This window comes from Phocoena sinus, chromosome 13 (genome assembly GCF_008692025.1).
Source record: "Phocoena sinus isolate mPhoSin1 chromosome 13, mPhoSin1.pri, whole genome shotgun sequence".
NCBI lineage: Eukaryota > Metazoa > Chordata > Mammalia > Artiodactyla > Phocoenidae > Phocoena > Phocoena sinus.
In genome coordinates this window covers 19,231,287-19,243,717 of record NC_045775.1, presented here as the reverse complement: position 1 = coordinate 19,243,717, position 12,431 = coordinate 19,231,287, and the positions used below count along the sequence as shown (strand labels likewise).

The window sequence follows — 12,431 nt, the reverse complement described above, 5'->3', positions numbered from 1 at the left end:
TCCTTGCTGCTTCCTCCATATGTAATTTAATCTCTGGTAAATAATTTTGACTTAGAATATATGGAGAAATTATTTTTTTCATTTATGACTCTAGAGGGTGGGTTCCCCCCCATCATCTTCATTTTTATATTGGCTGTCTTTGCATTAATTTTACATTTTAACTTTTAACTATTTTGGTTATGATCTTTAAAAAAATACTTATCTGTTCCTAATGCATTTTTAATCTTATTTATGATAAAATAATTTCTTTCAGGAAAAATATATATGTGGGGGGGGAATATACTTATCACATTCTGGCTATTATTCTGTGGGGTCAAAGTTAATAAATAAGACTTCAAGTACATCAGCATGCTTTTTTTTAAAAAATAAATTTATTTATTTTTGGCTGCGTTGGATCTTCGTTGCCGCATGCGGGCTTTCTCTAGTTGCAGCAAGCGGGGGCTACTCTTCGTTGCGGTGCGCGGGCTTCTCATTGCGGTGGCTTTTCTTGTTGTGGAGCACAGGCTCTAGGTGCGTGGGCTTCAGTAGTTGTAGCATTCAGGCTCAGTAGTTGTGGCTCGTGGGCTCAGCAGTTGTGGCTTGTGGGCTCTAGAGTGCAGGCTCAGTAGTTGTGGCGCACGGGTTTAGTTGCTCCGCAGCATGTGGGATCTTCCCGGACCAGGGATCGAACCCGTGTCCCCTGCATTGGCAGGTGGACTCCTATCTACTGTGCCACCAGGGAAGTCCCAGCATGCTTTCTGACATTTTTTTCTGGCCTCATTTCACATTCTAACTGCCCATGTTTTCCTTATCAGATGACCTAGTTTTAGTAGAAAGAACCAGTCTGTGAATAATGAATTTGGAGGGGTAGAGTTCTGGCCCCAGTTCTGCCACTGCACTGGACCTTGGATTCCTTGGACCAGACAGTCTTCTTCCTTCTAGTTTAAAAGTTCTACAGTTCTATCTTGATCATGTTAAGTCTCCCCGCTGGACCATAAATTTCACCACATAAATTTCACTGGCAGCAGCAACTAGAATTAGGATTCATTTTTTCATTAAAAGATTCATTGAGCATCTACTCTCCCCACCAGACCACTGTGCTAAGCACTTGAGAAACAAAGATTTAAAAGGTCACACTTGGCTCTCTCAAGGAACTTGCTGTTTAAAAAGAAAGGCAGGGCTTCCCTGGTGGCACAGTGGTTGAGAGTCCGCCTGCTGATGCAGGTGACACGAGTTCGTGCCCCGGTCAGGGAAGAGCCCACATGCCACGGAGCGGCTGGGCCCATGAGCCATGGCCGCTAAGCCTGTGCGTCTGGAGCCTGTGCTCCGCCGCAACGGGAGAGGCCACAACAGTGAGAGGCCCGCGTACTGCAAAAAAAAAGAAAGGCAGCTGATGAACACGTGGCTCTAAGAGACGGTGGGGCTTCCCTGGTGGTGCAGTGGTTAAGAATCTGCCTGCCAATGCAGGGGACACAGGTCCGATCCCTGGTCTGGGAAGATCCCACATGCTGCGGAGGAATGAAGCTGTGGGCCACAACTACTGAGCCTGCACTCTAGAGCCCGCGAGCCACAACTACTGAAGCCTGCGTGCCTAGAGCCCATGCTCCGCAACAAGAGAAGCCACCGCAATGAGAAGCCCATGCACCACAACGAAGAGTAGGCCCTGCTTGCTGCAACTAGAGAAAGCCCGTGTGCAGCAACGAAGACCCAGCACAGCCAATAAATAAATAAAAATTTTTTAAAAACTCATCATACTTTAAGAAAAAAAAAAAGACAGAGTGGTGAGTACTAATGGTTGGGAGTGTCAGGGAGGGCTTCCCAGAGGAGATATCTCTGAGGGGAGGGAGGAACAGGAATGAGACAGATGAGGGAAGGACATTTTAGACAAATGATACAGAAAACACAAAAGCCTAGAAGTAAAAGAGAGCAAGGTATATATTCTTTCTTGGAACTTGAGAGGTTTGTTAAACTGGCACATTGAGGCATGGAGGGAAGGGGAAATGGAGTTGATGAGCCTAGCTCTGGACAAGTTTGGGTGCTGGTAGAAAATTCAGGTATGTCTCTCACATGAGCTGAGAGATCTGGTTTAGGTATAGAGAAGAAAGTCATAAGCATGAAGAAGTCATTGAAGCCACAGGAGTAGATGACATCACTCAGGAGGAGTGAGTAGAGTAGCATGTTTACTGTAGTTCACAGAAGAGGGAGCTCTGGATTGGCTCCAAGGAATTCATGAAATAGGTACAAAAAATTTCTTTTTAAATTTCTCTCATATTTTGTTTGAATATTACCATAGTATAAAATAAATTTTAAATGTCTAATTCTGTTCTTGTGCACTCATCATCATGGCATGATAGTCTACAATAATTTTCTGTTTTCAGAAATAAAAGAAAGCATAAGCTGTCATTATTATGACCTACATGTTCCTTCGTTTACTTTGGGTCTATTTTAAGTTAAAAGATGCCAAAACAAAGGACTAAAGCAAAGCTACTTTATTCATCCTTTGGTTTTACTATCATTAATTAACACAGGGATCAGCCAACTTTTTCTGCAAAGGGCCAGATAGTAAATATTTTCAGTTTTGCAGGCCGTAACATTTCTGTAAGAACTACTTAACTCTACTGTGTGAAGCCAGCTATAGACTGTATGTAAAGTAATGAGCATGGATGTATCCCAATAAAACTTTATTTATAAAAACATGTGGTGCTTTTTGTTTCTTGGAGAAGGCTTGATTTGAAAAGGTTGGAATTTCTCCAGAACTTGAATTTGTACCAACACACAACCTGATCTTGCAGCTTTCTACCAGGTTGCTGATCATGATAGTGCAAGTTTATAACTTAGAGCAATGGAAGAAATTTAAACTATTGAACCTTTAAATGTTCTTATGCGCTCCAGAAAAACAAACAATTTTCCCCCTGTGTTTTTGTTTTTTCATGGAAGACCTGAAAGCTCTGCCATTTCATTTCAAACTGCAACTGGATAAAACTACTACTCTCTCCACTGTGCCTAGCTTCTGGGGTTTGTTTGTAGTACAGATACTCACTTTATAAAAAAAAATCTTATTTTGTGAAAAGCACTTTTTGTCAATCAAAAGTTGGACTGGGGGCTTCCCTGGTGGTTGAGAGTCCGCCTGACGATGCGGGGGACGCAGGTTCGTGCCCCGGTCCGGAAGGATCCCACATGCCGTGGAGCAGCTGGGCCCGTAAGCCATGGCCGCTGGGCCTGCGCGTCCGGAGCCTGTGCTCCGCAACGGGAGAGGCCACAGTGGTGAGAGGCCCACGTACCACAAAAAAAAAAAAAAAAAGTTGGACTGGAAGAAAACTCCGGGTACCAGATAGAGCAATTACAATGGGTAGTAACATATCTGGTTGTACTGTCTGGAGAAGAAGGAAGCTCTACCCACTCATTATCTCGATCATTGTATTCTATATGGCTTGCAAGAGATTAAAGACTAGACCCACAACCCTGAAGGAAATCTTGTTAACTTCATAGGAAATGGGGTTTTGGAGTACTGCCTTTCCAGGAGGCTTAGTCAAGAAACAGGAGCAGATAGAAGTCATCCTTTCTTGGCTTTCCAGAGATGAAGCGTTAAACAGTATGACTGAAAATTGACAGAAGTACTGTTTTTTTTTAATTAGTTAATAATTTTTAATTGAAGTATAGTTGATGTACAATACTATATAAGTTTCAGGTGTACGACACAGGATTCACAATTTTTAAAGGTTGTATTCCATTTATAATCATTATAAAATATTGGCTAAATTCCCTGTATTGCACAAGATATCCTTGTAGCTTATTTATTTTATACATAGTAGTTTGTGCCTCTTAATCCCTTACCCCTAACTTGCCCCTCCCCACTGGTAACCATCAGTTTCTTCCCTCTTAGCAAAATATCTTCCAAGTCCATCCATGTTGTTACAAATGGCAAATCATCATTTATTTTATGGCTGAGTAGTATTCCATTGTATATATATATATACCACAGCTTCTTTACCCATTCATCTGTTAATGGACACTTCGGTTGCTTCCATATCTTGGCTATTGTAAATAATGCTGCTATGAACATTGGGGTGCATGTATCTTTTCAAATTAGTGTTTTCGTTTTTTTTCAGATATATACCCAGTAGTAGAACTGCTGGGTCACATGGTAGTTGTATTTTTAGTTTTTTGAGACGTATCGTTTTTATCTTTTTTTTTTTAATAAGAGAATTTATTGGGGGATTTATTAATGTTTGGCTTATTTGTGGTTATTTTTTTCCCCAATGAATGACATAAATCTTGTGATTTAAGGCTCTGCAATCAGTATCATAAATGCTACTAAGAATCAATTTGCTGTTTTGGCTAAGGTGCCATTTTGCAAGAGCAATGGGGAAACAACTATAAGTCTTCTCATGTTGGAGGAAGTACTTCTGTAGGCTGGAATACACTGAAGGAACCTTGTCAAAATCTTTGCATACACAAATCACAAGGCACATGAAAATACAACTCTTTTGAAGGCCACTCCTGTTCAGACAATCTTATAATTAAAATATGGATTTATAATACTTTTCTTGCCCACACATACAGTGTAAGTGATATAAACCAGCCAAAGATGACTTCATTGTCTTGAGGACAAAGAAACTGATGTGGTATAATTTTGATTAAAACGTCTTAGAGAATTCTGGTACTCTCTGACACATGTCTCCCTAGATACTTAATTTAATAGTCAAAGGATTTCAGCACTTGTTGCCACCAGAATGAAAAGTCTAAATTGATTTGGCTGTCAAAGTTGATAAGCATACTGCCATGTAAAAAAATCTCTATATAACTTCAACATTTTATTCAGGTCAAACAGCAGCTTTCTCATTGAAATTCATTTTTAAGCAGGCTTAAAATTTACTTTTTCTTTCATTTATAAAATGAAGGGATTTATTTCAATTTTTCTCCCAGGAATTTGCCATTAACTTTGCATCAAAGTTTAATTAAACCTGGTGGATTAATCAAATGTGTTTTATTGCCATTACCTATTAGAATCTCCAAGTGATAGAAGAAAAATTTTAAAAAGATATCATTACCTAGGACAAAGGGAGTAGGACAGAGACACTGCAAATGAAAGATTAAAAAAGAACAAAGCTTTTGAAAGCCAGAAAGCTGCCTGATATTTCAGAGGAATAGCTTACAACCTAAGCAGCTAAGGGTGGTGACACCAATGAGAAGTCTGAGATAATCTGTGAAAACTGATTATCCTTATGTAATCTATCAAAAAAAATTTCCAAGATAATTTTAAAAATTTGTATGCAAATTTTGAGTTAATGTACTTACACCCATTGTCTGACATGGACTCTCATAAGATTTTTTTTTTTTTTTTTTTTTTTTTGTGGTACGCGGGCCTCTCACTGCTGTGGCCCCTCCCGCTGTGGAGCACAGGCTCCAGACGCGCAGGCCCAGCGGCCATGGCTCACGGGCCCAGCCGCTCCGCGGCATGTGGGATCCTCCCGGACCGGTGCACGAACACGTGTCTCCTGCATCGGTAGGCGGGCTCTCAACCACTGCGCCACCAGGGAAGCCCTCATAAGATTCTTATAGGGATCCATGAGAGAAAGTAAGAATATGCTTTGCGGACAAAATGTTAAAAATTTTTGTGTCAGGTCCTTATGGATCCTCTAATTTAATCATCTTAGCTTTATGTAAGAGAGAAGCCTCAAACCACTCAACCATTTAGTGGCAAGAGCTGAGCCTAGAGCCTGGATCTCCTGACTCCAACACCAACGTCTTTTCTTTTTTTTGCCCGCGCCCCGCGGCTTGCATGATCTCAGTTCCGCCCAGGCCAGGGCAGTGAAAGCCCGGAATCCTAACCACTAGGCCACCAGGGAACTCCCTCAGCATCTTTCTTCTTCAGCAAATTGCCTCAATGGCAGTGAACTGAAACACATGTGAAAAGAGAGACCCAAGCCTGTATGCGGTATAGTCGTCCCTTGGTGTCCATGGGGGATTGGTTCCAGGACCCTCATGGATACCAAAATCCATGGATGCTCAAGTCCCTTATATAAAATGGAGAAACAGAACCTATGCACATCCTCCCATATACTAAATCATCTCTAGATTATTTGTAAAACCTAATACAATGTAAATGCTATGTAAATACAATGTAAATAGTTCCCAGAGTGCAGCCAATCCAAGTTTTGCTTTCAGGAACTTTCTGGAATTTTTTTATTTTGGGGGGGGAGGGATATTTTCGATTTCGGGTTGTTGAATCCACAGGTACAGAACCCGTGGATGCTGAGGGCCAACTGTACTTATAAAAGCAACATAAAGGTGTAATCCTCATACCTGATCCTGGGTACTGGAAGACATTCTGCTGCATCTGAGGACTGATTCCAGTGCCAAACTGGCCTCCCATGTTTCCTGTCATGCCTCTGTTCACCATGCTGTTGCGGTTGGCCAAGGTTGCCTCAGGATTTGCTGCCAGTTGTGAAAACGGGCTGGTAGAAGCAGGTGGGGTTCCTGGATTTGTACCATAGTTTGGTGGGTAGGGGAATTGCTGCGGAGCACCCTGAGGAAGACGGGGGGTCCCCATTTGAACTGGCAGTCCAGATGAGGGAGGGAGGTTGTTCCCAAAGCTCTGTTGCCTCATAAGCATGGCTCTTTGCTGCTGTATTAGCTGCCTCTGTCGGTGCTGTTGACTGTACAGCTCCCGCTGGCGCTGTGCCAACATTTGGGCATTCAGGGGTGGCTAAAAAAGAGAGAAAAAATCCTCACTTACTAATATTATTATGATTACCACCTATCTTAGACAGCTTACAGGATTAAGCTTAGTAGCTTGGAGCAACAGAATATGTAGCAATTATCAGTGTACAAGGGAAACTAAAACAGAAAAGGAAGAAAACCTCTTAGGTAATAGCTACAGGAGAGAAAATAAGTACATTTTACAGATTAAAGTCACACAGGACTGATAAAAGTCTAAGAAAGCATATATTGATTAGCATTATAATATAGGCCATGAAAACTATTAAGAGAAACATGAAAACCATAAAGAAGAGAAACATGAAAACCATAAAGAAGAGAAATAAAATGTGCCTGATGACTTCTATCTTATCTGGCATTAGGTTATTAGGGGACTTTTTTCTTTTTCATTTCCAAAAAATTCACTGTGTTTCTAGTATGGTGAAACTTAGTTTTCCCTTTTCTCCTGGAGATCATTTATTCCACTTTACTTAAATGAAATGTGATAACAGGTGATTTTAATTTTCTGTATTTTCCAAATTATGTATAATGAATGTGCATTATCTTCACAATTAGAAAAATCTACAAATACCATTAAAAAAGGAAGAATCAGAAATCCGGGATCCAACGCCAAATCGTCACTTAAAAAGCAAATAATTAATTAGAAACAAAATAATAAGCAGAAATAAATGAACCCAGGTATCTTATATTATTGTTGCAGTGTAAGACTGCTCCAGGCATAAGAGTAAGTGTTTTAATAGCTATAATATTATGAATGATGAAAGAAGTGGTAAAATTAGGTTGAAGTCACTTTCTGGTCTAACTTGCAAAGCAACATGGCATGTCAATAAAGCCTTCGTCAGAAAATGTCCGTTCAGGTTGAGGAGCTGATTAAAGCATACAGCTCCATAAAAATGCAAATTGCCAACCAGATGAAGTCTACTCTGGAAGAAACTGTGACATAATGACTTCCTGATAGAATTCGTCTTTATGTGAATTCCAACAGTGGGGTCTTGTTTCCTTATAACCTAATTACCCTTGCATGAGCTAACCACTGAGATTTTTAAGACAGAGAAACCCAAGTCTGGATCCATGAAGATGTCAACATCTGCTGCTAAACAGCAGTTTCTATCAATATTTATCCTTTTGGTTAGTATTTGCTCCCAATCCTTCTAGGTTCATTTTATGGAGAAGTGTTTTGTTCGAATCCTCTCTAAAATACTCATCCCCCAAATTTTTGTGTAATTTGTTGGGAAACCATAAAAAAAGTGGTTGAGGGAACTCCCTGGTGGTCCAGTGGTTAGGACTTGGCGCTTTCACTGCCGTGGGCCCGGGTTCAATCCCTGGTCAGGGAACTAAGATCCCACAAGCTGCGTGGTGCAACCAAAAAAAAAAAAAAAGTGGTTGAAGCAAAAATATTAAAGTACATGCAGAAGTTAAATAGGGAGGAAGCACTAGATAACACTTAGAAGTCTACACCGTTCTTTTTATGTTTAGTTCCAATGGCTCTGGGTTCTTACACAAGGATCATTAAAACAAATAAAAACCAAAACGCTGATGCTCAGACTAAGTGGAGAACGCAAGGTAGTTAAGATAACTAAGCAATGTGACTGGGTTTTGATCAGGTTTCAGGTACCATACACACAGTTTCATATCCGAGGCTTCTTATTACTGGTACTAATCAGGACGGCAATAAGAGTTTTCTACTTAGTCACCTGATATCTAATAGCAATGACAATAATAACAACAAAACGAAACAAAGAACCCTCAGCTTTACATCAAATATCAGTAAGGGGTATCACAAGTTGATTATAAATTCATTCTAGAAGAAAGCTACAGTACAAACATCATTAAAAGATCAGTTCACAGACCATTTCAAAGACACTCAAGTCAACACTTTAAGAAATACAGTTTGGGTTATGGGTTAGAGAAGTACTAACAATGCCTGGTTTTCTCACGTTACCTGAGGTGTAATTTGCTGCTGCATGCCTGATCTCATACTGATGCCAACAGGAGCGTTTGCTGCAAACTGGTTCAAGATAGCTTGCCGATTTTGGTGGATCAACTAGAGAAAAATGGAAACAATGAGATATATTTCTACATATAAACATATAGCATGGCCCTTTTAGAGTAACACAAACTTTGTATTGATTATTAAGAGGTTCTAGTATTGCAGGTTTAGTAAGATTACTTCCCATGTTTATTTGCCAGAAGGTTGGCAATTCCTAACATTTATCAAATCTTTTCTGCCTACCGAACTCTAAACAGGGCAGAGCATTTAAAAGTAGAATACAGGACTTCCCCAGTGGCGCAGTGGTTAAGAATCTGCCTGCCAATGCAGGGGACACGGGTTCGAGCCCTGGACCAGGAAGATCCCATATGCCACGGAGCAACTAAACCCGTGCACCACAACTACTGAGGCTGCGCTCTAGAGCCTGCAAGCCACAACTACTAAGCCCGCGTGCCACTACTGAAGTCTGTGCACCTAGAGCCTGTGCTCCACAACAAGAGAAGCCACCGCAATGAGAAGCCTATGCAATGCAACAAAGAGTAGCTCCCACTCGCCGTAACTAGAGAAAGCCTGCACACAGCAGCGAAGACCCAACGCAGCCAAAAAAAAAGAATAAATTAATTTAAAAAACAGTAGAATACATACACACAACATACATATATATATACGTACATACATATGTATAAATGCATATATACCTACATGCATAAATATATGTGTATGTATTCTACTTTTAAATGCTCTGCCATATTGTGTTCAGTGTTTATACGTATATATACACACACAAACATGTTTATCATGCTTTTTAAAACATGTTAATACTTAGTTATTTCAGATTCACCAAGATGGTGGAGGAGTAGGAGGACATGGAGTTCATCTCCTTCCACAAATGCATCAAGAATACATGGAACAATTCTCACAGAACACCAGATGAACACTAGTAGAAGACCTTGGACACCGGAAAGGACAGAAAAGATCCCTGTATAACTGGGTAGGATGAAAGAAAGAAGGGAAAAAGAAGAGGAGAGGAAGTGGGACGGGATCTGTGCCCTTGGCGGGGAGCTGAAGCAGAAGAGAGGTTCCCGCGTCCAGGGAAGCCCCCTCACCAATGGGGAAATCAGTTGGGACAGAAGGGGAGCATCTGAGGCTGTTGGAGGAGGGTGAAATGGCCGGTCTGTGGCAGACAGGACAGACCGACACAGATGGTCCGCACCACAGCCCTCCACACCCCAGACTGGGACGTGTGTCCGCCGGTGCACATGGGGGCTGAGAGCTGGAACATGGGGACTGGAGAGCAAACCTGCAGGGAGGACTGCTGTTGGCTGTGAGAAGATAGCCTAAGGGGACAGGAGGGAGGAAATCCACAACAAGGAATGCTTGTGGAGGAAACCCAGACTGCCATAGAAGCAAGGCACCTCTGTTGCGTGATGCACAGGGGGTGGAGCTGCCACTGCAGCCTCTCTCTCCCCACATGCTGGGCCCCTGCCGTTCCAGGTGCTAAAAAAAGCCCCCACCAGGGCTGACCTTCTTGCACCAGCCGCCAGGTGCTAGGAAAGCCTCCCACCGGGGCCAGATCTCTCGTGCCTATAGCCACTGGCTTTGCCACACCCCTGTCACTGCCAGGGCCCCCGTGACCCAGGCAGTCGTGCCACCTCTATGCCCTGTCCTCACCAGGGCAGACCCGAGTGCTCCACAGCAGCCTCGGGGGGCAGACTCCTGTGGGTGGCCCAAATGCAGAGGTGAGGCTAAAACCACAGCTAAGCCCCAGGGGCAGATCGACTAAGGAAGAGGAACAATAATCGTTCCGTGCAGCTATACAAACCACAGATTAAATCCCTGCCTTCAGCTTGGTAAACCCTGCATCAATGGAATATCTGAATGGACAATGAGTGTTCCCACAACTGAAACTGGCCTAGCTCTAGCAGCTGTGGTCTTTGGGGACTAGTACACGTGGAAGCTGGGCCAGGTCAGGGTCTTAGCTGCCCCACACTGTCCACAGAGGGACCAGAGACCTACCTAGAGGCTTTGGAGGGCTTCCTGGGGAGGTGAAGGTTGGCTGTGACTCACGGTGGGGGCAATGACACTGATAGCTGAGACCCCAGGAAAATATAACTATTACTATTTTTTTAATGTTTTGTTTTGTTGCTGTTTTTCTATTATTATTTGTTCTTATTTTTATTTAGCTTTAAAATTTTTTTAAATATTTTTAATTGTTTTATATTTCTATGTTACTTTTTGTTGTTCTTTTTCTTTTTTCTTTCCTTTGTTCTATTTTCTTTTTATCTTTTTTCCTTTGTTCTATTTGTTCTTATCTTTTTAAAATCATTTTTTAAAAATCATTTTTGTGTGTTTGTTTTGTTTTCTTTGCTTTTTCCTTCAGTTCCCATTCTGCTTTTCTTTTGCTTTCTATTTTTTGTTTTTGTTGATTTTGTTTTTAATTGTTTGATTTCATTTTGAGGTTCTTTTGTTTGGTTGTTCTTGTTTTTTCTTCTCTGCTTTTGTTTCTTATTTTGTATGTGTGTGTGTTTTCTTTGTTTTTGTTTGGTTTTGCTTTTACCATTTGTTTGGGGTTTTGTTTGTTTGTTTGTTTTTAATTGTTTTTGTTGCTGTTTGCTTGCCCAGGAAATATTAATTGGCGAGAGCTCTCCTGGAGGTCTCCATCTCAACTCCAAGACCCAGCTCCACCAACTGTTTGCAGGCTTCAGTGCTGAACGCCCCAAGCCAAACAACAAGCAAGACGGAAACACAAACCCACCCATCAGCAGACGGGCTGCCTCAAGTTGTACTAAGCCCGCAGACACCCCAAAACACACCACCTGACGTGGCCCTGCCCATCAGAGGGACAAGATCCAGCTCCACCCACCAGAACACAGGCACGAGTCCCTCCCACCAGGAAGCCTACACAAGCAACTGGACCAACCTCACCTACTGGGGGCAGACACCGGAAGCAAAAGGAACTACAACCCTGCAGCCTGCGGAAAGGAGACCTCAAACAGAGTAAGCCAGACAAAATGAGAAGACAGAGAAATATGTTGTGGACAAAGGAGCAAGATAAAAACCCACAAGACCAAATAAATAAAGAGGAAATAGGCAATAAACCTGAAAAAGAATCCAGAGTAATGATAGTAAAGATGATCCAAAATCTCAGAAATAGAATGGAGGAAATACGAGAAATGTTTAACAAGGACCTAGAAGAACTAAAGAACAAACCGTGATGAACAACACAATAACTGAAGTTAAAAATATACTAGAAGGAATCAACAGCAGAATAACTGATGAAGAAGAACTGATAAGTGAGCTGGAAGACAGAATGGTGGAAATAACTGCTGAGGAACAGAATAAAGAAAAGAGAATGAAGAATTGAGGACAGTCTCAGAGACCTCCGGCACAACATTAAATGCACCAATATTCAAATTATAGGGGTCCTAGAAGAAGAAGAAAAAGAGAAAGGGTGTGAGAAAATATTTGAAAAGATTATAGTCGAAAACTTTCCTAACATGGGAAAGGAAATAGTCAGTTAAGTCCAGGAAGCACAGAGCCTCCCATACAGGATAAACCCAAGGAGAAACATGCTGAGACACATATTAACCAAATTAACAAAAAATTACATACAAAGAAAAAATATTAAAAGCAGCAGGGAAAAGCAATAAATAACATACAAGGGAATCCCCATAAGGTTATCAGCTGATCTTTCAGCAGAAACTCTGCAGGCCAGAAGGGAGTGGCAGGATATATTTAAAGT

The 12,431-nt window shown here is 41.5% G+C and overlaps 1 protein-coding gene across 1 annotated transcript in view; it reads right to left on the bottom strand.

Annotated features, from left to right (window-relative positions):
- NCOA1 (nuclear receptor coactivator 1) overlaps positions 1 to 12,431 on the bottom strand; it is a 262,458-nt gene that overhangs the window by 20,219 nt on the left and 229,808 nt on the right. The window contains 2 exon segments of the mRNA XM_032652699.1: positions 6,286 to 6,688; positions 8,642 to 8,743. Of these exon segments, the coding sequence (XP_032508590.1) occupies positions 6,286 to 6,688; positions 8,642 to 8,743 (505 nt within the window).